We start from the raw sequence: 24,492 nt of genomic DNA, 5'->3' as shown, positions 1-24,492 counted from the left end.
AGGGGAAAAACTGTGGATTGGATCAGGGGACGGGCCTTGTCCGCATAGTTGGGGACCCACTGAGCGTAGTAGCTAAAAAACCCTAGGCAGCGTTTTAGGGCCTTAGAGCAGTGAGTGAGGGGGAACTCCATAAGGGGGCGCATGCGTTCAGGGTCGGGGCCTATAACTCCATTTCGCACGATGTAGCCGAGAATGGCTAGACGGTCGGTGCTAAACATGCATTTATCCTTGTTGTATGTTAGGTTAAGGATTTTAGCGGTCTGGAGAAATTTTTGGAGGTTGGAGTCGTGGTCCTACTGGTCATGGCCGCAGATGGTGACATTATCGAGATACGGGAATGTTGCCCGTAAACCGTACCGGTCAACCATTCGGTCCATCTCGCGCTGGAAGATCGAGACCCCGTTAGTGATACCAAAGGGAACCCTTAAGAAGTGATAGAGCCGCCCGTCTGCCTCGAAGGCAGTGTATTTGCGGTCACTAGTGCGGATGGGGAGCTGGTGGTAGGCGGACTTGAGATCCACCGTGGAGAAAACCTTATAATGCGCGATTCTGATCACCAGGTCGGATATGCGGGGGAGAGGGTACACGTCCAACTGCGTAAACCTGTTGATGGTCTGACTGTAGTCGATGACCATCCTATGCTTCTTTACCACCACTACTTGAGCTCTCCAGGGTCTGTTACTGGCTTCAATTACCCTTTCCCTCAGTAGCCTTTGGACCTCTGACCTAATTACGAATAAAGATCCGGTCCTGGGCACTGTAGCGTCTGCTCCTGGTGGTAACGGGTTTGCTATCTGGGGTGAGGTTCGCAAACAGGGAAGGCGGGTCGACCTTAAGGGTCACGAGGCCGCAGACAGTAAGGGAGGGTATAGAGCCGCCGAATTGGAAGGTCAGACTTTGACGGTTACACTGGAAGTCTAAACCCAGGAGTGTAGAGAGGTGGGGAAGGACGTATAGACGGAAATTTTTGAACTCCCTTCCCTGGACTGTGAGGTTTGCTACACAAAACCCCTTTATCTCCACTGAGTGGGAACCGGAGGCCAGTGAGATTTTCTGATTAACAGGGTGGATGAGGAGGGAACATCGCCGTACCCTGTCGGGGTGTATGAAGCACTCCGTGCTCCCAGAGTCAATTAGGCAGGACGTCTCATGCCCGTTGATGAAAACGGTCGTCGTAGCGGTTGAGAGTGTTCGAGTTCGAGGCTGATCCAGAGTCACCGACGCCAATCGCAGTAGTTGGGAATTCTGTTCAGGCAGTGTGTGGTCGGCCGAGCTGGGGTCCTGGGGGTTCATCCAAGATGGCGTCTCCCATAGGTCGCACATGGCTGGGGGTGCACAAAATGGCCGTACCCATCCCTCAAGCGTGGCGTCCTTGGAACAAGATGGCGGCACCTGGGGTCCGCACGTGGCCCTGGGATATGGGGGTGTCGGCAACCGCTGGCCACACGGGGCCCGTGGAGAAGTTTGTGGTGGCGGTCCCGATTCGCCGCTGGAGACCGCGGCCACCGCTAGGGCCCGACATACCCCCACGAAAATGGTCCTTTTTGCCGCATCCCTTGCAGGTGGATGTGCGGGCCGGGCAGCGCTGGCAGGGGTGCTTCGTCTGCCCGCAAAAGTAGTAGCGGGGCCCCTCGGGGTTGCCAGGCCGCCTTGCAGCGCAGGCCTGCGGAGGAACGGGGGAAGTCTCAGGGTCGGCCACTGCGGGGTTCCACGCTGCCCAGGGGGCTGCCGCGCGGTCAGGAACATAGGCGCGGGCGTTCCTGGAGGCCACATCCAGGGAGCCTGCAAGGGCCCGTGCCTCCCCGAGACCCAGGGTGTCCTTCTCTAACAGGCGCTGGCAGATTTGTGATGAAAGCATACCTGCCACGAAAGCGTCCCGGACTAAGAGTTCCATGTATTCGCTCGCCGAAACTTACGGGCAGCCGCAGCTTCTTCCCAACACCAGGAGTGTGCGGTAGAATTCCTCCAACGATTCCCCAGGGGTTTGCCGTCTTGTTGCAAGCAGGTGCCGGGCGTAGACCTGGCTTATCGGGCGAATATAGTGTCCTTTTAGCAGCTCGATTGCTGCATCGAAATCTTCCGCTTCCTCGATGAGGGTGTAAATCTCCGGGCTCACCCTTGAGTGCAGGACGTGCAGTTTCTGCTCTCCCGTGGGTGCGTTTTCGGCCGTCTCGAGATACCCTTTAAAACACGCCAGCCAGTGCTTAAAGATTGCCGCTGAGTTCGCCGCGTGGGGGCTAAGTTGCAGACACTCCCCCAGCAGCTCAGGTACAGAATGAGGGCTGCTGGGGCGGCACGGGTTCTTATACCCCGCCTATCAGGGCGGAGCTAATTATACACTCTTGCCAATAGCAAGCGTACAGGTTCTACCAACGGTACTTTAGCCTCTCGGGTACCGTAATACCTATAATACCACAGGGAGATACTGAGGGTGGATAGGAGATGCGCGGGTGCCCCTGAGGAGGGGCTGCTGAAGGAGCGCCGGAGCCTCCAAACGGCGTTTGATTTGCTGACTACGGAGAAAGCCGAGGCCCAGTGGAGGAAGGTGCAGGGGACAGCGTACGAGTATGGGGAGAAGGCTAGCCGGATGCTGGCGCATCAGCTACGGAGGGAGGCGGCGAGGGAAATTGGAGGAATCAGGGATAGAGGGGGGAAACACGGTGCGGAGTCCGTCCAAAATAAATGAGGTCTTCAGGGATTTCTACGGGAACATGTACAAGTCAGAACCCCCGGAGGGGGGATGCGGCGGTTCCTGGACCAATTGAGGTTCCCGAGGGTGGAGGAGGGACAGGTTGAAGGTTTGGGGCCCCGATCGGGTTGGAGGAGCTGGTTATGGGGGTGGGGAGTATGCAGGCGGGCAAGGCCCCAGGGCCAGATGGGTTCCCAGTCGAATTCGATCGGAAGGTTGTGGAGCTGTTGGGTCCGTTGTTGGGGAGAACTTTCAACGAGGCGAAGGAGGGAGGGATTCTTCTCCCGATGATGTCTTGGGCGCTGATCTCGCCTATCCTCAAGCGGGACAAGGACCCGCTGCAGTGTGGCTCGTATAGGCCGATTTTGCTCCTTAATGTGGATGCCAATGTGATCATGATGCCCTTGGAGGGGGGGGGGTTGCCCCCTGTCCCCCCTGCTGTTTGCCCTGGCAATTGAGCCGCTGGCTATGGCACTAAGGGAGTCTAGAAACTGGAGGGGCTTGGTCCGGGGAGGGGAGGAGCATCGGGTCTCGTTATATGCAGATGACCTGCTTTTGTATATTGCAGATCCAGTGGAGGAGTTGGCAGAGGTCATGCAGACCCTTAGGGAGTTTGGAGACTTCTCAGGATACAAGCTCAATGTTGGGAAGAGTGAGCTCTTTGTGGTGCATGCGAGGGGTCAGGAGAGGAGGCTGGAGGAGCTGGCACTCAAGAGGGTGGAGAGGAGCTTCCGGTATTTGGGTACCCAGGAGTTGGGGGGTCCTGCACAAGCTCAACTTGGCGCGGTTGGTAGACCAGATGGAGGAGGGCTTTAGGAGATGGGACGGGTTGCCATTCTCCCTGGTGGGTAGGGTGCAGTCCATTAAGATGCCGGTCCTCCCTAGGTTCTTGTTCGTGTTCCAGTGCCTGCCTATTCTCATCCTTAAGGCCTTTTTCAAGCGAGTGAGCAAGAGCATTATGGGGTTCGTATGGGCAAGTAACTGATCTTGGAGCGCAGTCGGGGGGGGGGGGGGTGGGGGGGGGTGCTGGCGCTGCCGAATATGTGTAGCTACTACTGGGCAGCTAATGTGGCAATGATTCGGAAATGGGTAATGGAGAGAGAGGGGGCGGCGTGGAAAAGACTGGAGGCGGCGTCATGTGTGGGTACTGGCCTGGGGGCACTGGTGACAGCACCGTTGCCACTACCGCCGACGCGGTACACCACGAGCCCGGTGGTGGCGGCGACACTGAGGATCTGGGGGCAGTGGAGACAGCACGGGGGGGGGAAATGGGGGCCTCGGTTTGGTCCCGTATGGAACAACCATAGGTTTGCAACGGGCAGGATGGATGTCGGATCTCTAACTTGGCATCGGGTGGGAATTAAAGGATGGGGGACCTATTCATTGACGGGACTTTTGCCAGTCTGAGGGCGCTGGAGGAGAAATTTTGGTTACCCCCAGGAAATGCCTTCAGGTATATACAGGTCAGGGCGTTTGTGAGGAGGCAGGTAGGGGAATTTCCGCTGCTGCCAGCCCTGAGGATACAGGACAGGGTGATTTCGGGTGTGTGGGTCAGAGAGGGCAAGGTCTTGGCGATTTACCTGGAGCTACTGGAGGTGGAGGAAGTCTCGGTGGAGGAGCTGAAGGGCAAGTGGGAGGAGGAGCTGGGTGAGGAGATGGATGAGAGCCTGTGAGCTGACACCCTGGGCAGGGTTAATTCCACCTCGTCTTGTGCTAGGCTCAGCCTGATCCAGTTTAAAGTGGTGCACAGGGCACATATGACAGGGGCGAGGATGTGTTAGTTTTTTTGGAGTAGAGGATAGGTGTGTGAGGTATTCGGGGAGCCCAGCAAATCACGCCCATATGTTCTTGGCGTGTCCGGCGCTTGAGAGGTTTTAAAGGGGCTTCGCAAGGGCTATCTCCAGAGTCTTGGATACTCGGGTAAAACCGAGCTGGGGGATAGCAATATTTGGGGGTCAGACGAGCCGGGAGTGCAGGAGCCGAAAGAGGCCGGAGTTTTGGCCTTTGCCTATTTGGTAGCCCGGAGAAGGATCTTACTAATGTGGAGGGACGTGAAGCCCCCAAGTGTGGAGGCTTGGATCAACGTCATGGCAGGGTTTCTCAGGTTGGAGACGATAAAGCCTGCTGGAGAGGGTCTGTGCAGGGGTTCTCCAGGCGGTGACAACCGTTCCTAGACTTTCTCGCGGAACGTTAGGTGCACCCCAGGGCGGGGGTTCTTGTTTTGGTTTATGTAAGGGATGTTTGCCCCATTTTTGTTCTTAGTTTGTTAGATAGTTTAATGGTTAGAGGATTAAGTTGCTTTATGTGTTGGCGTAATGCCCTTTGTATTTCTCTTTTGCATATTTTCTTTCCTTTCTGGAGTGTTTTGTAAAAATGTATTGGAAACATTTTGAATAAACATATTTTTAAAAAAAGATTGGACAGAATATACAAGAACAGCAAAGAAGAACCAAAAGATTAATAAGGAGAGAAAAATTAGAATACAAGAAAAAACTAGCTAGAAATATAAAGACAGTTTCTGCAGATACTGAAAAAGGAAAAAAGGAAAGTCCTCTAAAGAGAGAGTTAGGGGAATTAATTGTGCAGAATAAGGAAATGGAGGATAGACTGAACAAATCATTTGCATCAGTGTTCACTGTAGAGGATACAAATAACGCCCAATAAATAATTATGAAAATCACATCCAATAATTGTGAATCGGGGATGAAAGGGAGTGAGGTATATAAAGCAATTCCAATCACGAGGGAAAGGGTGCTAAAAAAAAAATTAGAACTAAAAGCTGACAAGTCCCCGGGTCCCGATGGACTTAATAGTCGGGTCTTAAAATAAGTGGTCACTAATATACCGATATATAGATACATAGGTTTGAATTTTCCAAAATTCCTTAAATTCCAAAACGGCCTCAACAAATTGGAAATCTATTCAAGAAGGAAGGGAAGCAGAAAGTAGAAAACTATAGGCCAGTTAACTTAACATCTGTCACAGGGAAAATGATGGTCTATACTCTTAAGGAGGTCACAGCAGGGACTTAGAAAATCTCAACGTTCAATGTAATCAGGAAGAGTTAACATGATTTTGAGGACGGGAAATAGTGTCTGACTAATCCATTAAGAGTTCTTTCAGGAAGTAACAAGCAACATGGAAAAATAGGAACCTGTGGATGTGTTGGTTGAACTTCGATTTCCAGAAAACATCTGACAAGGTGACACATTAAAGGCTACTGCACAAAATAAAATCTCATGCTGTTTGGGTAACATGTTCGCATATTAGAGGATTGGTTAGCTACCGGAAAATGGAGAGGAGGCATAAATGGGCCATTTTCAGTAGTTGGCAAGATATGACAAGTGGAGTGTCACAGGATCAGTTGGGGCCGCAATTATTTACAATATATATCAATGACTTGGATGAAGGGACTGAATCTATGGTTGCTAAATACAGAGGTAGAAGAGGAAGTTGTGAAGAGGATGTCAGGTATCTGCAAAGAGATATATATATAGGTTAAGTAAGAGGCAAAGATTTGGCCAATGGAACATAATTTGGAAAAATGTGAACTTGTTCTCTTTGACAGGAATAGAGATGCAGCATAATATTAATTAATTGGACAGAGATTGCAGAACTCGGAGGTACAGAGGGATCTGGCTATCCTGGTACATGAACCACAAAAATTTAGTATGCAGGTACAGAAAGTGATTAGGAAGGCAAATGGAATACTGTCATCTTGTTACGCCACCCTGGGCTAGTCCACAACTCAATTCCAGCCCCACTTGACCCGGGGTCTCAACACCAGTGAAATGTGTGTTATTGAAATACCCATGGTCTTTGGTTGAGTCCAATAAACTACAGTCATCAGGTCTGTAACTTTAAAACACTATTAACCTTTTATTGTGAAAAGTATATTTTCTTAACAGACGAAAATGTATCATAAACTCCCTCCCACCCTCATGAACTCACTGACATGGAAGAAAGGGAAAGAAAATAATAAAATAAAAGGATAAGGATCTTTTGATTCACAGAGAGGTTTTCCAGTCAACGTCTTTCTGAAGTTCAGGTTTCTGGTTTGGTGCTTCCCTTTCTTCCATGCTTGATATGATCCTACAGGCTTTATATGATCTTATCAGACAAGGTTGTCTACCTTCCCTGCAGACTCAGCATCGGTTTAAATTCACAGCAAAAGATATGCTAGACACTCACTGCTTCCAAATCAATAATTCAGTTAATTTACTTCTACCCCTGAAGAGCAGCAAGCTGCTGGTTTTGTCAGTTTCCACCGACAGACAGCAAAGTGAAAACACAGTTCCCTTTACTTCCCAAGTTTCATCACTTCTGGAAGGTTGTCAGAAACATTTGCTCAGCAGGATTCAATCACTGACTTGTCAGACAGAATACTGTCCCTGGTCATTGATTGCCAGTTAACCAATCAGACCTATTCCCTCTAAAACTGGCTCCTCCCATCTACTTGGTGCCGAAAAGTCAGGCTTCTCCTTCTCCCAAACACAAAGCCTGAGAATCCCATCAAGAAGGCCATTTTTAAACTTTTGAGTGATGCTTTCTTCTCTCTACTTAAAGGCACATCCCAATTATTGACCCACGGACCAGAACAACAAAAGAAATGAGAACAAAGGGAATAGACAGAAAGGACTCAAGGTGAATGGAGTGTAAAAGTAGGCATGTTTTCTGCAGTTGTACACAGCATTGGCGAGACATCCGAGTATTGTATACGCCTTTGATCTCCAATTTGAAGGAAGGATATAATTGCATTAGAAACAGTTCAGAGAAGGCTCGCGACTGGTTCCTGGGATGAAGCGAGTATCTTATGAGAAAAGGTTGGACAGGTTGAGCCTATATCCATTGGTGTTTAGAAGAATGAGAGGCGACCTTATTGAAACATAAAAGGACTCGACAGGTTGGCTTGAAAGGGCATGTTTCCCCTTGTGGGAGAGACTAGAACTAGGAGACACAGTTTAAAGATAAGGGGTCTCCCATTTAAGACAAAGATGGGGATAATTTCTTTCTCACCAGTTGGGAGTTTGTGGAACTCTCTTCGCCGAAGAGAAGTACGTGGAGGCAGGACCACTGGATATTTTTAAGGTTGAGGTAGATTCTTGACTAACAAAGGGAGTCAATGATTATTGGGGATAGGGAAGAAAATGGTGTTGAGGCCACAATCAGATCAGCCATGATCCTATTGGATGGCAGAGCAGATTCAAGAGACCTGCACATGATTCGTATGTTTGTAAAACACATTGAACCATTCAGATTTTAATGACAAACCAACATCTTCATGGTTACTTTTACGGGTAGTAGCTTTTTAATTTCCAGATTTGAAAAGAAACTGAATAAAGTTATCAAACTAGAATTTTAATTCTCAATCCCTTGATTACAAGTCGTGTAATATGACGACACCACTATACCCAGTCAGCAGATGAGACAGAGCTTTAATGCCATGAGATTTAAATATAACGTGAAACATATCTGCCTGAAGGTTATCGATTCAATTAGTAGGATCTGAACATAAATCGTCATTCACTACACCACAAATGGACAGCACTTCACAATATGCAAGACCAACAAAACATTTCAGCCAAAATCACCTGGTGCCTTAACCAAATGTATTCTGCACATTTCTGATTTCCCTCCTGGAGCTGCAATATAACATTGTTAAAAAGGTCCTCATTGTTTACAAACTTGATCCAACCAATACCACTGTGGAAGAAAAAATAAATCAAATGTTAGTCACACCGCAGGCATCAATGAATTCGAAAGCAAGAAATCTACCAAGTCTTAAAAAAATCAAATTTCTGCATTAGTACAACACAAGTTCAAGCCCCAGGTCAGTCAGTGGGTTTGACACAGCCATATAAGCCAAAATGGTTTTGGGTTTAATTTTTGGTCTAAGTTGACCTTAAGATTTGCTGGGTTAGAGGACAGAAGAGAGACAGATCTGTCAGAGTATCCACACTTAAAACTGCTATTTCACAGAATCATGAAAGTTTGCAACCAATCACATCTTCTGTCTTTTTGCTAGACCAGTGAAAAAAGAATCCCACTGTCCCTTGCTCTCCACATAGACCTGTCCCTTCCTTCTCTTCAAACATCTAATCATTGTCCCCGCAAAAGGTGTCAAGTTGTCTGCCTCAACAACTTCCGGTAGCAAGGAATTCTGCATTAAAAAGATCTCAATTTCAAATGCCATTTTAAGTTGATGGTTCGATCTGACATGACATCAGCGTGGTTTACAACAGGTGGACAGAACCGGCCACGGGCACACAGGCAGGTACTCCCGGGGTTTGTGGGAGGGGGGGGGGGCTTTGTTTTTTTTTTTTTTGCTGGGAAATCTGGTAAGACAGCTGTGAGGTTGCTCTCCACTGTTTCCATCAGACAACATTTGAAAATAAAAAATGTAAAATTCCATCCATCATCTCCAGCCAATGAGGTCTGACCTTACTTACTGCATCAAACCTTTCAGAAACCTCTGTCAAGTTGCTATTCGACTTTCTCCGCTGTACGAGTAACAGTTCAAATATAAAGGGCAGCACAGGAGCACAAGTGGATAGCACTGTGGCTTTACAGCGCCAAGGTCCCAGGTTCGATTCTCCGCTGGGTCACTGTCTGTCAGCTCAAAGACATGCAGGTTAGGTGGATTGGCCATGATAAATTGCCCTTGGTGACCAAAAAGGTAAGGAGGGGTTATTGGGTTACGGGGATACGGTGGAAGTGTGGGCTTAAGTCGGTCGGTGCAGAATCGATGGGCCGAATGGCCTCATTCTGCACTGCATGTTCTATAAACATTTTCGCCATTATTGTTGCTCATTCTTGGTATCAGTTCTATTGCATCTAACCATGGGTGGAATTTAACTCACTTCCCAAAGGCAAGTTTGGTGGCAGGAGGACAGTAGTCAATCAAGCACAAGTGTGGTGGGTGGGGACCCTGCCACCTTCCTGCCTCTTCCCTAATTATCCCAGGACGGAAGGCCAGTGGATAGCCCTTCTGTTCGACTGCCACCTGGGTGCCAGCCTGGCACTGCCAAGGTGCCCAGGTGGCACTGCCTGGGTGCCAGGTTGGTACTGCCAAGGTGCCAAGCTGGCATTTTTAGCGCACACGATTTGGCCGGGGTTGCTCGGCGCGGGTGTTGGGGAGGGGGGGGGGGCGATCCTCCCATAGTGCATTTGAGTGCGGGGGGGGTGGGGGTTGTTTCGGGGCCCGGACATTGCCGTCCCGATCTCGCGACAATGGAGACTTCCAGCGAGCGGAGCTCCCCACTGTACAAAACTGGTCTACAATGTGGCCTCGGCCACGCGTTCCCCGTTCAGGCCCCTTATTCAACGCGAGTCGAGTTGAATCGCCATGCACTGTGAGCATCGAGAAACACACGGCTAAACACGCTTCATGGGGACTTTACATACATAGAGCTACATAGAACATACAGTGCAGAAGGAGGCCATTCGGCCCATCGAGTCTGCACCGACCCACTTAAGCCCTCACTTCCACCCTATCCCCATAACCCAATAACCCCTCCTCATCTTTTTGGACACCAAGGGCAATTTAGCATGGCCAATCCACCTAACCTGCACATCTTTGGACTGTGGGAGGAAACCGGAGCACCCGGAGGAAACCCACGCAGACACGGGGAGAACGTGCAGACTCCGCACAGACTGTGACCCAGCGGGGAATCGAACCTGGAACCCTGGCGCTGTGAAGCCACAGTGCAAGCCACGTGTGCTACCATGCTGCCTTTGGTCCTTTTTGAGATAATCACGCCCTTAAAATCCATTCTTCAACTCTCCCACTGTGGTATAATTTATTATTTTTGCCTTAAACTGCTTTTCTATACTAAAACGCAGTACATAAACTCAAGTTTCACTGTTGATGAAAGTAGTGCAACATGACCAAAGAAAACCAAACCTGAATTTTTCTGGTCCAAATGCTTCATGAAAAGTAGTAAGTCTTGATTCCGCTCTGAACACCTGATTAAAATGGATAAAGTCAATTCAGTGATTTGTAATACCTTCTGAGATCAATATGAAGAAATTAATGAAAAGTTTTCATGACAAATACCTCCACCATCCACAAAGCTTGCACCTCAGACAAACCAAGGGACTCCTTATCTTCTTTCTTCAGAATCTACAAAAAGCATTTCAGTTAACAATTTACCTATACGAAGTGTAATAAAACAAGAGCCGTTATACAAAACTCACCCGCTTTTTGGCATAGTTTAACATTTCAAAAGTTGTTTCAAAAGTTGGCCAAGGAACATCCAGACAATATTTCACTACAAACTGATCATCCTATGGGGGGGGGGGGATTGAAAAAAAATTAAATTTAAGACAACCAACTAGTTAGATAAAGCACAAAATGTAATGCAGCTTTAATCCGCAGCTTTTAAACTTATACCTGTACTTTGTGCAAATCTGCTTTTGCCTCAGCGACAGCCTTCTGCCACGATGACAGATTGGGAGCTTCTAAAGAACCTGCGGCGAAGTTCTCAAAAGCTATATTGAGCTTCACTTTGTACACAAGCTGAAAAAGATATCAATATTAATGAAGGTACTAGTTCAGTTTAATTGAATTGTTTTGCTAGATAAGAACTCAACACCTCTTTGAATTAGAACCAACTGCTCAAAATTAATAGATTACTCCATCTTTCTAAATTTTCACACTTCATACATTCGGGTAACGATGGGTATAGCCTCCTCGGAGTGGCAATCAGCGTCAGATTGTCACTTCATACCACTTACCTGCGCCAAATTACTTCCTTGCAGGCCTTGCCTGACCTTCCGGGCAAGATTCGGCAGCGTAATTTTCAGCTGGGCCCAGCGTTGAAGTCTAACAGAGTCAGAGTGAAGAAGGCTACACTCCCTTTTTTACTGCATTAACTACTGCAAAGCAGGTAAGTTCAAGGGTCCCGTTGAAACAGACAGGCCAGGAAGAAGGCAAGACTTTAAGACTGGTGGATAGGATCAGGAGGGAGCCAGCCGAGTCGGGACGGGAAGGTTGCGTTGTGCTGAGGATGAGAGTCAGGCTGCAGGTTCTGGAGGAGTTTCACAGGTGGAAGGGTTCAGGGCCACCGACCGGTGTAGGAATCAGTCTGGGTCTTTTTTTTTAAAAAACAAATTTAGTGTATCCAATTCTTTTTTTCCAATTAAGGGGCAATTTAGCATGGCCAATCCACCTACCTTGCACATCTTTTTGGGTTGTGGGGGTGAGACCCACGCAGACACAGGGAGAATGTGCAAACTCCACATGGACAGTGACACAGGGTCGGGATCGAATCCGGGTCCTCAGTGCTGCGAGGCAGCAATGCTAACCACTGTGCCACATGCCGCCCTCAGGTTTTATTTCTTATAACATTTTCTGAATAACTATTAGCGCAATCCTAGTGGAGCAGTCCAAAGTTGGCAATTTAAATTGCTTTTTTCTATGGTTCCCAGTGCAGCACAATTGCACAGAGGAAATGAGCGGTCTGGGCAATTGCTGTGCAAACCCCACCTTGGGAGCTTCCGAGATGGATTCCCCAGCACATTTTTGAGTACCTCCTAGAGTACCTCCCCACAAATCCAACTCTGGGGAGCCTGGAAATTAATATCCTATATTTTGCTCATTTCCAATGCAAAAGCAAGAGTACAGGAATGAAAAATAGGCAGCTGTATAAACTACAATGATATTCATTATTTAAATGCTGTATTAGATTTTACTTGCAACAAACAATGTAACAAATGATTCCACCTCAAATGTATCTGGAAGTGGCATGTTGCTGAAATGTTTCATCTGGCACTCATCAGAACAAGTGCAAGAATTCCAAATTTCAAACAATTAATATGAAAGGAGGAAAGAGTTGCTTGGCAGGTGGACACCAATTGGTCAAGAGATTACCATGGAGAAAGCATTGGAAGCTAAACACCACCCATATTCCCAATAATTCAAATAAAAGGCACAACACTCAGCGTCATATTTCTTTAGTTGCAGAGAACGGGTCCCTGTGTATGAATGTATGTCGCTTCTAGCAAGTGTAAATCAGCCATGTTACAAACTCAACAGCTATTAGCACATTCAGGATCATTCAGCAAGTGCTGCCCAAACGTGAAATAGATGTTTCGTTTTGGGTTTTGCAACCATGGGGTGGTCAACTTCAGTCTATGGTATACCTATTACGAACAACCGAAGAAACATGTTGTTTGATTCAATCAGCCAATTGTTGGGACGTATGGCCGACATTCTTGGCATTTCACCAGCACTATAATTCATATATAATGTTGCTCAATTGTGTGATAGGCAGTATCCAGAGTGGAAAATATCACTTGCATCATCACTGCATAGTAGCAGATAAGACAGCTTGCTTAACCTGTCAGATTTTTGATGTGGAGATGCTGGCGTTGGACTGGGGTGAGCACAGTAAGAAGTCTTACAACACCAGGTTAAAGTCCAACAGGTTTGTTTCAAACACTAGCTTTCGAAGCACTGCTCCTTCCTCAGGTCCTTTCACCTGAAGAAGGAACAGTGCTTTGAAAGCTAGTGTTTGAAACAAACCTGTTGGACTTTAACTTGGTGTTGTAAGACTTCTTACTGTGCTCAAATTTTTGAGATAGAAGCATAGAATCTCTGCAGTGCAGGAAGTCATTCGACCATTCCAGAGGCTTCCAGCGTCCCGGATGGCTTAATCTGCAGAAAGTGCACCCAACTGGAGCTCCTCACAGACCGCATGGTTCGGTTGGAGCAGCAATTCGATGCACTTAGGAGCATGCAGGTGGCGGAAAGCGTCATAGATCGCAGTTATATAAATGTGGTCACACCCAAGGTGCAGGCAGAGAAATGGGTGACCACCAGAAAGGGCAGGCAGTCAGTGCAGGAATCCCCTGTGGGTGTCCCCCTCTCAAACAGGTATACCCCTTTGGATACTGTCAGGGGGGATAGCCTATCAGGGGAAAACAGCAGCAGCCAGAGCAGTGGCACCACGGCTGGCTCTGATGTTCAGAAGGGAGGGTCAAAGCGCAGAAGATTAATAGTAATAGGGGACTCTAGAGTCAGGGGCACAGATAGGCGCTTCTGCGGACGTGAAAGAGGCTCCAGGATGGTATGTTGCCTCCCTGGTGCCAGGGTCCAGGATGTCTCCGAACGGGTAGAGGGCATCCTGAAGGGGGAGGGCAAACAGGCAGAGGTCGTTGTACATATTGGTACTAACGACATAGGCAGGAAGGGGCATGAGGTCCTGCAGCAGGAGTTCAGGGAGCTAGGCAGAAAATTAAAAGACAGGACCTCTAGGGTTGTAATCTCGGGATTACTCCCTGTGCCACGTGCCAGTGAGGCTAGAAATAGGAAGATAGAGCAGCTAAACACGTGGCTAAACAGCTGGTGTAGGAGGGAGGGTTTCCGTTATCTGGACCACTGGGAGCTCTTCCGGAGCAGGTGTGACCTATATAAGAAGGACGGGTTGCATCTAAACTGGAGAGGCATAAATAGCCTGGCCGCGAGGTTTGCTAGTGTCACACGGGAGGGTTTAAACTAGTATGGCAGGGGGGTGGGCACGGGAGCAATAGGTCAGAAGGTGAGAGCATTGAGGGAGAACTAGGAAATAGGGACAGTGTGGCTCTGAGGCAGAGCAGACAGGGAGCAGTTGCTGAACACAGCGGGTCTGGTGGCCTGAAGTGCATATGTTTTAATGCAAGAAGTATTACGGGGAAGGCAGATGAACTTAGAGCTTGGATTAGTACTTGGAACTATGATGTTGTTGCCATTACAGAGACCTGGTTGAGGGAAGGGCAGGATTGGCAGCTAAACATTCCAAGATTTAGGTGTTTCAGGCGGGATAGAGGGGGATGTAAAAGGGGTGGCGGAGTTGCGCTACTGGTTAGGAAGAATATCACAGCTGTACTACGGGAGGACACCTCAGAGGGCAGTGAGGCTATATGGGTAGAGATCAGGAATAAGGGTGCAGTCACAATGTTGGGGGTTTACTACAGGCCTCCCAGCAGCCAGCGGGAGATAGAAGAGCAGATAGGTAGACAGATTTTGGAAAAGAGTAAAAACAACAGGGTTGTGGTGATGGGAGACTTCAACTTCCCCAATATTGACTGGGACTCACTTAGTGCCAGGGGCTTAGACGGGGCAGAGTTTGTAAGGAGCATCCAGGAGGACTTCTTAAAACAATATGTAGACAATCCAACTAGGGAAGGGGCGGTACTGGACCTGGTATTGGGGAATGAGCCCAGCCAGGTGGTAGAAGTTTCAGTAGGGGAGCATTTCGGGAACAGTGACCACAATTCAGTAAGTTTTAAAGTGCTGGTGGACAAGGATAAGAGTGGTCCTAGGATGAATGTGCTAAATTGGGGGCAGGCTAATTATAACAATATTAGGCGGGAACTGAACAACCTAGATTGGGGGCGGATGTTTGAGGGCAAATCAACATCTGACATGTGGGAGGCTTTCAAGTGTCAGTTGAAAGGAATTCAGGACCGGCATGTTCCTGTGAGGAAGAAAGATAAATACGGCAATTTTCGGGAACCTTGGATAACGAGAGATATTGTAGGCCTCGTCAAAAAGAAAAAGGAGGCATTTGTCAGGGCTAAAAGGCTGGGAACAGACGAAGCCTGTGTGGAATATAAGGAAACTAGGAAGGAACTTAAGCAAGGAGTCAGGAGGGCTAGAAGGGGTCACGAAAAGTCATTGGCAAATAGGGTTAAGGAAAATCCCAAGGCTTTTTACACATACATAAAAAGCAAGAGGGTAGCCAGGGAAAGGATTGGCCCACTGAAGGATAGGCAAGGGAATCTATGTGTGGAGCCAGAGGAAATGGGCGAGGTACTAAATGAATACTTTGCATCAGTATTCACCAAAGAGAAGGAATTGGTAGATGTTGAGTCTGGAGAAGGGTGTGTAGATAGCCTGGGTCACATTGAGATCCAAAATGACGAGGTGTTGGGCATCTTAAAAAATATTAAGGTAGATAAATCCCCAGGGTCTGATGGGATCTACCCCAGAATACTGAAGGAGGCTGGAGAGGAAATTGCTGAGGCCTTGACAGAAATCTTTGGATCCTCACTGTCTTCAGGTGATGTCCCGGAGGACTGGAGAATAGCCAATGTTGTTCCTCTGTTTAAGAAGGGTAGCAAGGATAATCCAGGGAACTACAGGCCGATGAGCCTTACTTCAGTGGTAGGGAAATTACTGGAGAGAATTCTTCGAGACAGGATCTACTCCCATTTGGAAGCAAATGGACGTATTAGTGAGAGGCAGCATGGTTTTGTGAAGAGGAGATCGTGTCTCACTAACTTGATAGAGTTTTTCGAGGAGGTCACAAAGATGATTGATGCAGGTAGGGCAGTGGATGTTGTCTATATGAACTTCAGTAAGGCCTTTGACAAGGTCCCTCATAGTAGACTAGTACAAAAGGTGAAGTCGCACGGGATCAGGGTTGAGCTGGCAAGGTGGATACAGAACTGGCTAGGTCATAGAAGTCAGAGAGTAGCAATGGAAGGATGCTTTTCTAATTGGAGGGCTGTGACCAGTGGTGTTCCACAGGGATCAGTGCTGGGACCTTTGCTGTTTGCAGTATATATAAATGATTTGGAGGAAAATGCAACTGGTCTGATTAGTAAGTTTGCAGACGACACAAAGGTTGGTGGAATTGCGGATAGCGATGAGGACTGTCAGAGGATACAGCAGGATTTAGATTGTTTGGAGACTTGGGTGGAGAGATGGCAGATGGAGTTTAATCCGGACAAATGTGAGGTGATGCATTTTGGAAGGTCTAATGTAGGTAGGGAATATACAGTGAATGGTAGCACCCTCAAGAGTATTGAAAGTCAGAGAGATCTAAGAGTACAGGTCCACAGGTCACTGAAAGGGGCAACACAGGTGGAGAAGGTAGTCAAGAAGGCATACGGCATGCTTGCCTTCATTGGCCGGGGCATTGAGTATAAGAATTGGCAAGTCATGTTGCAGCTGTATAGAACCTTAGTTAGGCCACACTTGGAGAAAGGTGTTCAATTCTGGTCGCCACACTACCAGAAGGATGTGGAGGCTTTAGAGAGGGTGCAGAAGAGATTTACCAGAATGTTGCCTGGTATGGAGGGCATTAGCTATGAGGAGCGGTTGAATAAACTTGGTTTGTTCTCACTGGAACGAAGGAGGTTGAGGGGCGACCTGATAGAGATCTACAAAATGATGAGGGGCATAGACAGAGTGGATAGTCAGAGGCTTTTCCCCGGGGTAAGAGGGGTCAATTACTAGGGGGCATAGGTTTAAGGTGAGAGGGGCAAGGTTTAGAGTAGATGTACGAGGCAAGTTTTTTTACACAGAGGGTAGTGGGTGCCTGGAACTCGCTACCGGAGGTGGTGGAAGGAGGGACGATAGTGACATTTAAGGGGCATCTTGACAAATACATGAATAGGATGGGAATAGAGGGATACGGACCCAGGAAGTGTAGAAGATTGTAGTTTAGTCGGGCAGCATGGTCGGCACGGGCTTGGAGGGCCGAAGGGCCTGTTCCTGTGCTGTACATTTCTTTGTTCTTTGTTCATTGAGTCTGCACCGACCCTCCAAAAGAGCATCCTTCCTCGGACCAGTGCCCTGCCCTATCCCCACAACCCCACCTAACCTTTGGACACCAAGGGGCAATTTAGCATGGCCAATCCAAATAACCTACATATCTTTGCACTGTGGGAGGAAACAGGTGCACCCGAAGAAAACCCACGCAGACACGGAGTGAACGTGCAAACTCCGCACAGTGACCAAAACCGGGAATTGAACCCGGGTACCTGGCACTGTGAGGTGCCACACTTTGACACATTTGTGAGTTTGAGCAATACACAGCAAACAATGATCAGAATAGGATAGCCATTACCCTGCAGGATAGCTTTGATGCACCCTATTTCTGTGCCAAGCTTGCAAGGTGAGCAAATGGCTACGGCCCTATTTACAAGATTTCTGATCAGGCCAATCTTACAGCACAACGAGCTGTACAAACCTCAACGTGTATATTGACTGCTGACGGTAGGTAGACTTGCTGTGGACACTAGTGAAGAACCCATCAGAGTATGAAAAGCATCAGCAACATGTCGCCGTTTTCAGCAATATTAAGAGTTCTGCACTACCAAGCAACTGTTTGAATTTTCCTTCTCTTGTCTTATGTAGGGATCTGGTCCATTGGTAACAGAAGGCAATTACTGGGTCTGAATATCCATTATTCATGTTTGACCTCAGCGGGAGAAAATAATTTGTAGCAGAAGTACAGTTACGCTTTTATTATACCTGGTATCCACATTGGTAGAGGCCGATGAGTAGCAAGCAGAAACAAGAAACCCGGCTAAGTGTTCCTCTCTCCAAGCTAGGAGAGGTCAGGCCAACTGCTGTACTACATTAACACCCTAGTTGATGGGGGTTTGCCCACCCCATGACAAGAACCAAAATTTGGGAACCAAATAAAATACATCTAAATCAACCAGTTGGAAAGACGGACTCAGCATGAAAAAAATCCAAAAGGAAGGAAATTTCTAATTTAACTAGCATTTTAATAAGATCAAAATAGTTCTCCATTACAAGATTAGTCTAAGCAAGCCAGCTGACGCCATTTGTCTTCAGGATAACCAGGTCTGCTTGCAGGCTAACAAGCAAACCTTAAAAACAAAAAAGATTTCAAGACTGATTTATCTCTATGTAGAAACAGGAGCAGAAAGGCTTCTTCCGACTCCATATTCAGGTAATGCGACTGCTTCCATGCGCCCCAACCAATTTCCTCTTTAACATTTAGTTGTTCATGTCCTGTTTTTGATGGTTTATGGCCCCAGGAGATTTTTTATGCACAGCCATGCAAATGTGATATCCATCACCGAACAAGGTCTGCATGGCACCTTTTGGACTGCTGCATGGCTGCACACCTGTGTAGCTTAGAAGAAACATTGTCCCAAATATTTTGCAATTACCGCTCCTACCTCAGCACTCCTGCCACTCCAAATGTCTATCTTCTCAGGTGGCTTTACCTTCCCTTAGTATTCACTCACTTGAGTCACTGCGACAACAGGGATCCAAATTTCTTGCATATTTAATGCATAGCAATCAATAACTGGGCACTTTTAATTGCGATTACACTGTATTCTTGCAGATCAACTTACCTCAACATCCAAAGCAAATTGAATGGCAAATCTCTCCGCTTCCTCAAATTTATGCTTATAAAGCAGGCGACTTAGTCTAGAAAGAGATCATAAAATATAAAACTACAGCCAATCACAGTTTAATTAACAAAATAAAGCAAATTTTGAAACACAGAATGGGTCAGTCAAGATGTGGGACGTTCGCTGATGGACTGCACAATTGCTCTGTACCATTTGCGACTCCTCAGATACTGATTTGATTTATTGTTGTCACATGTATTAGTATACATGAAAAGTATTATTTCTTGCATACTATACAAACAATGCATACCATACATAGGGAAGGAAGGAGAGGCTGTAGAATATAATGTTACAGTCATAGCAAGGTGTAGAGAAAAGATCAACTTAATACGAGGTAGGTCCATTCAAAAGTCTGATGGCAGTAGGGAAGAAGCTGTTCTTGAGTCGGTTGGTACGTGACCTCAAACTTTGTTATTTTTTTGTGACGGAAGATGGTGGAAGAAAGTATGTCCGGGATGCGTGGGGTCCTAAATTATCCTGGCTGCCTTTTCGAGGCGGTGGAAATTGTAGACCGAGTCAATGGATGGGAAGCTGGTTTGCGCGATGGATTGGGCTACATTCACAACCTTTTGTAGTTGCCTGCAGTCTTGCGCAGAGCAGGATACTGAAGCAGTGTGTGTCAAAATGCAGCAAGCTTGGACCATATCCAGGCTTGGGCTGACAAGTGGCATGCAACATTTGTGCCACACAAGTGCCAGTCAATGGCCATCTCCTACAAGAGAGGATAACCATCACCCCTTGACATGCAATGACATTACCATCACTGAATCCCTCACTATCAACACCCTGCGGGTTACCATTGATCAGAAACTGAACTGGGCTAGCCATATAAATACTGTGGCTACCAGAGGAAGTCAAAGGCTAGGGATCCTGCAGCGAGTAACTCATCTCCTGACTGTCCACCATCTACAAGGCACATGTCACGAGTGTAATGGAATATTCCAGGGGCTGGTTTAGCACAGTGGGCCAAACAGCTGGCTTGTAATGCTGAACAGGGCCAGCAGCGCGGGTTCAATTCCCGTACCAGCCTCCCCGAACAGGTGTCGGAATGTGGCAACTAGGAGCTTTTCACAGTAACTTCATTGACGCCTACTTGTGACAATAAGCGATTATTATTATATTCGCCATTTTCCTGGGTGAGTGTAGCCCCAAGCTCAACACCATCCAGAGGACAAAGCGGCCCGCTTGGTTGCTACCCCTTCCACAAACATTCAATCTCTCCAACACCGACAAACAGAGACAGCAGTGTATAGAATCTACAAGATGCACTGCAGGATCTCACCAAGGTTCCTCAGGCAGCATTTTCCAAACGCACGATCACTAACATCTAGAAGGACCAGAGCAGCAGATACCTGGGAACACCAGCTCCTGAGAGTTCCCTCCAAATTACATACCTCCCTGACTTAGAAATAAAATCGCCATTCCTTCATTGCCACTGTGTAATAATCCTGAAATTCTCTCCCTAACAGCACTGTGGGTGTACCTACATCTCAGAGACTTCAGTGGTTCAAGAAGGCAATTTCTGTAAGGCAACTGGGGAAGGTTAATAAGTGCAGGACGAGTCAGCAACACTCATCACGTAAATGAATCGTAAAAAAAAAAAAATCTGGGATAAAAACATATCGTCCAACATTTCAAGATTATACCATTGAGAACTGGGGGAAAAAACAAAAGAGTAAAACAAATGATAAAAGATGAGGGATTAGAGTGAAAACAATCAAAAACACAACTTGGAACTCAGTGCAACGCCTGTTGGATGATGTGATAAAATTTCTGGCAACCCATCAAAAATATTTGAGAAACAGAAGGGAAATAGGGTGGATTATTAGTTACATCAGTGTTCGGGTGAGAAAATGGGACAGAGCAAAACAGAAAGCTTGAGGAAATTGGATTTAAATTAAAAATGCACTGTGGGACCACCTAGTCCAAAAGTAGTCAAACAAGTGAACAGGAATAAGGCAATGCCATGCAGAAACATCAAGTTCCAATGCATCTCCCATCCAAAATGCCAACAAACCCTTCCCCTGGCAATGACAGGACCATCCTATTCATCAGCAGCCTAGAAGAAGACAAAACAGGTTCTGCTCTCAAATGTTTGTATGGAGAAGCATCAGAGGTTGATACCTCAATCGATCTCCCTGTGGGACTCGCGGAATAAGAGCCACCCAGTTAGTGGGCGGAGATCCATCAGCTGGGGCTCGTGAAAATCGACTCATAAAAGCTGTCCCGGACTTGGGCCGGCGGGATCGTTAATCCCAATTCTCGACATCCTGATCACACCAGAGTTCCCCAGCACAAGAACGAAGTCAGCGAGACTTTTAAAATGCCACCTTTTGGAAGGCTAGAAGCCTTTGATGCAGGAGTAGAAGACTGGGCCCAGTATACCGAATGGATGCGGTAATTTCTTCCAGGCAAATAATACTGTTGGAGACGACTGGCAAAGGGTACTCCTAACTGCCTGCGGGGAATCAAGAGCCTCACCTACCTGGCGGTCACGGTCTAGAGAACCTGTAGTGAACACGTGGAACTTGTCACGGACTATTACGAGCTGTTGGTAATAATGCAGATATCACTTCAATACGGCCAGGCGAACTTCTGGGGAATTGGTTATGGAGTTTCTGACACGCCTTCATAAGTTAGTTTGAGCATTGTGACTTCGGCTCATGCCTCCCCGGGATGTTGAGAGATCATTTGGTGTGTGGCATAAACATTACAGCAATCCAAAGGAACCTGTTAGTGGAATTGACCTTGGATCAAAATAGGGCCATTGAACTGCTGCTCTCCCGCAAGAACATAGAAAAGGGGGTTCAGGAGCCCCAAGGTTCCATGGACTACAACGTACACACCGTTGGCCAGCCCCCATTCTGACATTGCACAAATCCACATGTGAATCCAAAAGGACCCTATGTTGGCAAAACTGTGCCATGTCACCCTACATGGCAGACTACAAGGGAAAGTCTCAGAGTAGCTGCAGGCCCATGTGACAAAACAGCAGGGAGCTCAGCATGAAGGATGGTATCATCCTGTGAGGAACCCGTGTGGTTATTCGGCAGCCAGTTCAGTGAAGCACCTTGCAGGATTCACATAGCGGACACCTGGGGATTTCCAAGATGAAGATGCTCGCTGGGAGGCAAGTGGGGTGGCCAGGCTTCGACAGTAACATCGACGAGCGAATGGTGCAACAATGTGAGGCTTGCCAGGAGAACCAGAAGCTCCCATCAGCCTCGCTCCAACATTGTGAGTGGCTGGGGTTCCCATGCGTGCATTTGCACACTGACTTCTTGGGGTCAATGTTCTGCTCCTGATCACATGCCCATCCAAAGTGGATGGACATGCACTGGACGCCTTCCACCATTTCACAATCACTGTGGAGAAGTTGCGCCAGTCCTTCAGCACCTATGGAATTCCAGAGATGCTTATCACAGACAAAGGTACCCCATTTACCAGTGAGGAATTTTGAGGATTTACACGCACTAATGGGGTGAAACACATCCGAACCACCACATATTACCCATCTACAAATGGTCTGGAGCAGTGTTTTTCAAACTTTTGCCAGAAACCCATTTTTACCTGCGGGTGATCCTTCGACAGCCTCCATGACCCTCACTGGCCGATCTTTGCGACCCACCATTTTCACTTACCTCTAATGTGACTGGCGAGTCTGCTTGCTCCTCACGATCTCACTTGCTTCGTTATTTAATGTTACATTTCTGATAATGACTTCAGCTGATGATTTCAGATCTCACTGCATCCGTAGAAAGAAAAATGAGGTTTGTCCTCTAACTCGCCATGTTTCGTCTTCAAATATCTTTGACGTTTTGAGGGTTCTAAATTTTCAGTTGCAGTGCTTCCCTGCATATAACACACATGAACTTTGAATCCTGCTTTGCAGTGGCACGATTTACAAACCCACACCTCCAAGTAATCATCTTTATGCTGCTTTGTTCCTGTTTTCAGCTTCTTTTTCATGGGTTGTTCACCAGAGGCCCTGGAGTTCATACCAGCATTGCTGGCAGCTGCAAAATGGAGGAATCTCTCTCGTGCCCAGAACACGAGACGTTAGCGTATAGGTCGTGTGACCTCCTCTCAGCCACCGCTTCCGTAGGGAGGACTCTGTCGTTTGCTGAACAACACTGGCCCTGTACAGTGCACTGATGTCAGAAGGAGGTGATCCACCTTTCTCAGCTCCGGGCCTGCACACTGCTTGATCCCACATGCATGCGCGGGATGGCCGGCAATCTGAAAAATCCGTCGTGGCTGGCCATTGGGTGTTCCTCCTGCGATCGGGAACGCTGAGACCAGGCGCCACGACCCTCCCGAAACCTGCCCATGACCCACACACGGGTCTCAATCCTGAGTTTGAAATCCCCTAGTCTGGAGGAATCGACAATCGAGACATTTAAACGGGGCGTAAAAAAAACGAGACTGTTTGACACAAAGCTTGACACAAAGCTGACACGGTTTCCATTTACTTGCGCTCCATGCTACAACTGAGGCAGAGTTACTGATGGGCTGGTGACTCAGGGCCCACCTAAGTTTGACACTCCCGAACTTTGGCAGGAAGGTGGAATTGAATCAGGACCTCCAGAAAAGAGATCATAATCATCGTATGCACGAGTGAGGGATTACACCTGGTGGCGCAGTCCATGCTCACAATTTCAATGGATTCCAGGGACCATAGTCAAGACACGTGGACCACCCTCAAAGGCAGGGAGCCCCCTGTCTGCCACCCTTAAACAAAGGTGCACTTCCCACCAGGGACCTGTGCCCAGTCCATGGATGACTCAGCATCTGATGTGGACACAGAATCCTCAGTGGATTCTGAGGACAGTATGGAGAGAGATGGACATCCAAGAAGGCACCCTCAACATTTGGCGCAAAAAGGTGCTCCCTGACACAATCTCTTCACCTCCTCCCCCCCCCCCTGCCCAAAATGGGGACACCCCAATTGATTTCCCCTTGGAGCTTGTGGATACAAGCTCCTCCACTAGTGAGTGGAGATCCATCAGCTGGGGGCTCGAGAAAATCGCCCATAAAAGCCGGCCCAGACGATAGTCCTGATCAGTATCTTTGGACTCTCAGCCGAGATGAAGCATTTTGAATTTACCTTTTATGGGCTCCTGAGCTTTTATTGTTGGAATGAAACAAATATGGACCAGAGCATCACAGAGGGAATGATCACAGAGGAGTGTGGAAGAGCTGTCAAATGATGAAGCCGTTGTGAACAGTGGAGAGTTGGGCTGCCAGTAAAATTGAAACAGGGATGAGAGTGATAAAGATAAGAGTCATTTTCACCTGTGCCTGGTGTAGAAGATACACACAGTATATCCACACAGTATATACAAGTGAGACTGAAAAATGTGATGGAAGAGATTGGAGTCCTTCTAAAAGTGTACGGTGCAAAGACTTCAGATAGTTGCGGTGGTCACTCAGGTTGGAATAGATACCTTTGGAAAAAAATGAAACAGAGAGAGAGAAGGGAATTGTGAACAGAAAGGAAAGAGAGTCCAAGAAAGGAAGGTCTTTTAAAAACCCCAAGAGTGACAACGCGAGTGTAGAAGCAAGATTGTCGCTCTTTCTCCCCTGCAAGCAAAAGGACAGAGAAAACTTAAAGATGAATAGTGGAAAAGTGAGGGATG

General features: G+C 47.5%; 1 protein-coding gene across 1 annotated transcript in view; it reads right to left on the bottom strand.

Moving 5' to 3' along the window:
- The window catches only part of kntc1 (kinetochore associated 1), a 263,597-nt gene that overhangs the window by 184,503 nt on the left and 54,602 nt on the right, over positions 1-24,492 (bottom strand). Inside the window, exons 16-21 of the mRNA XM_072495542.1 lie at positions 18,794-18,869; positions 11,082-11,207; positions 10,886-10,975; positions 10,746-10,811; positions 10,593-10,654; positions 8,281-8,392 (exon numbers count right to left, since the gene is read on the bottom strand). Coding sequence (XP_072351643.1) covers positions 8,281-8,392; positions 10,593-10,654; positions 10,746-10,811; positions 10,886-10,975; positions 11,082-11,207; positions 18,794-18,869 — 532 coding nt within the window. The remainder of the gene's footprint in view (positions 1-8,280; positions 8,393-10,592; positions 10,655-10,745; positions 10,812-10,885; positions 10,976-11,081; positions 11,208-18,793; positions 18,870-24,492) is intronic.

The sequence above is a fragment of the Scyliorhinus torazame genome, chromosome 1 (genome assembly GCF_047496885.1).
Source record: "Scyliorhinus torazame isolate Kashiwa2021f chromosome 1, sScyTor2.1, whole genome shotgun sequence".
NCBI classification, from domain to species: domain Eukaryota; kingdom Metazoa; phylum Chordata; class Chondrichthyes; order Carcharhiniformes; family Scyliorhinidae; genus Scyliorhinus; species Scyliorhinus torazame.
The sequence above is the reverse complement of the archived record's forward strand: the minus strand, read 5'-3'. Positions and strand labels throughout refer to the sequence as shown.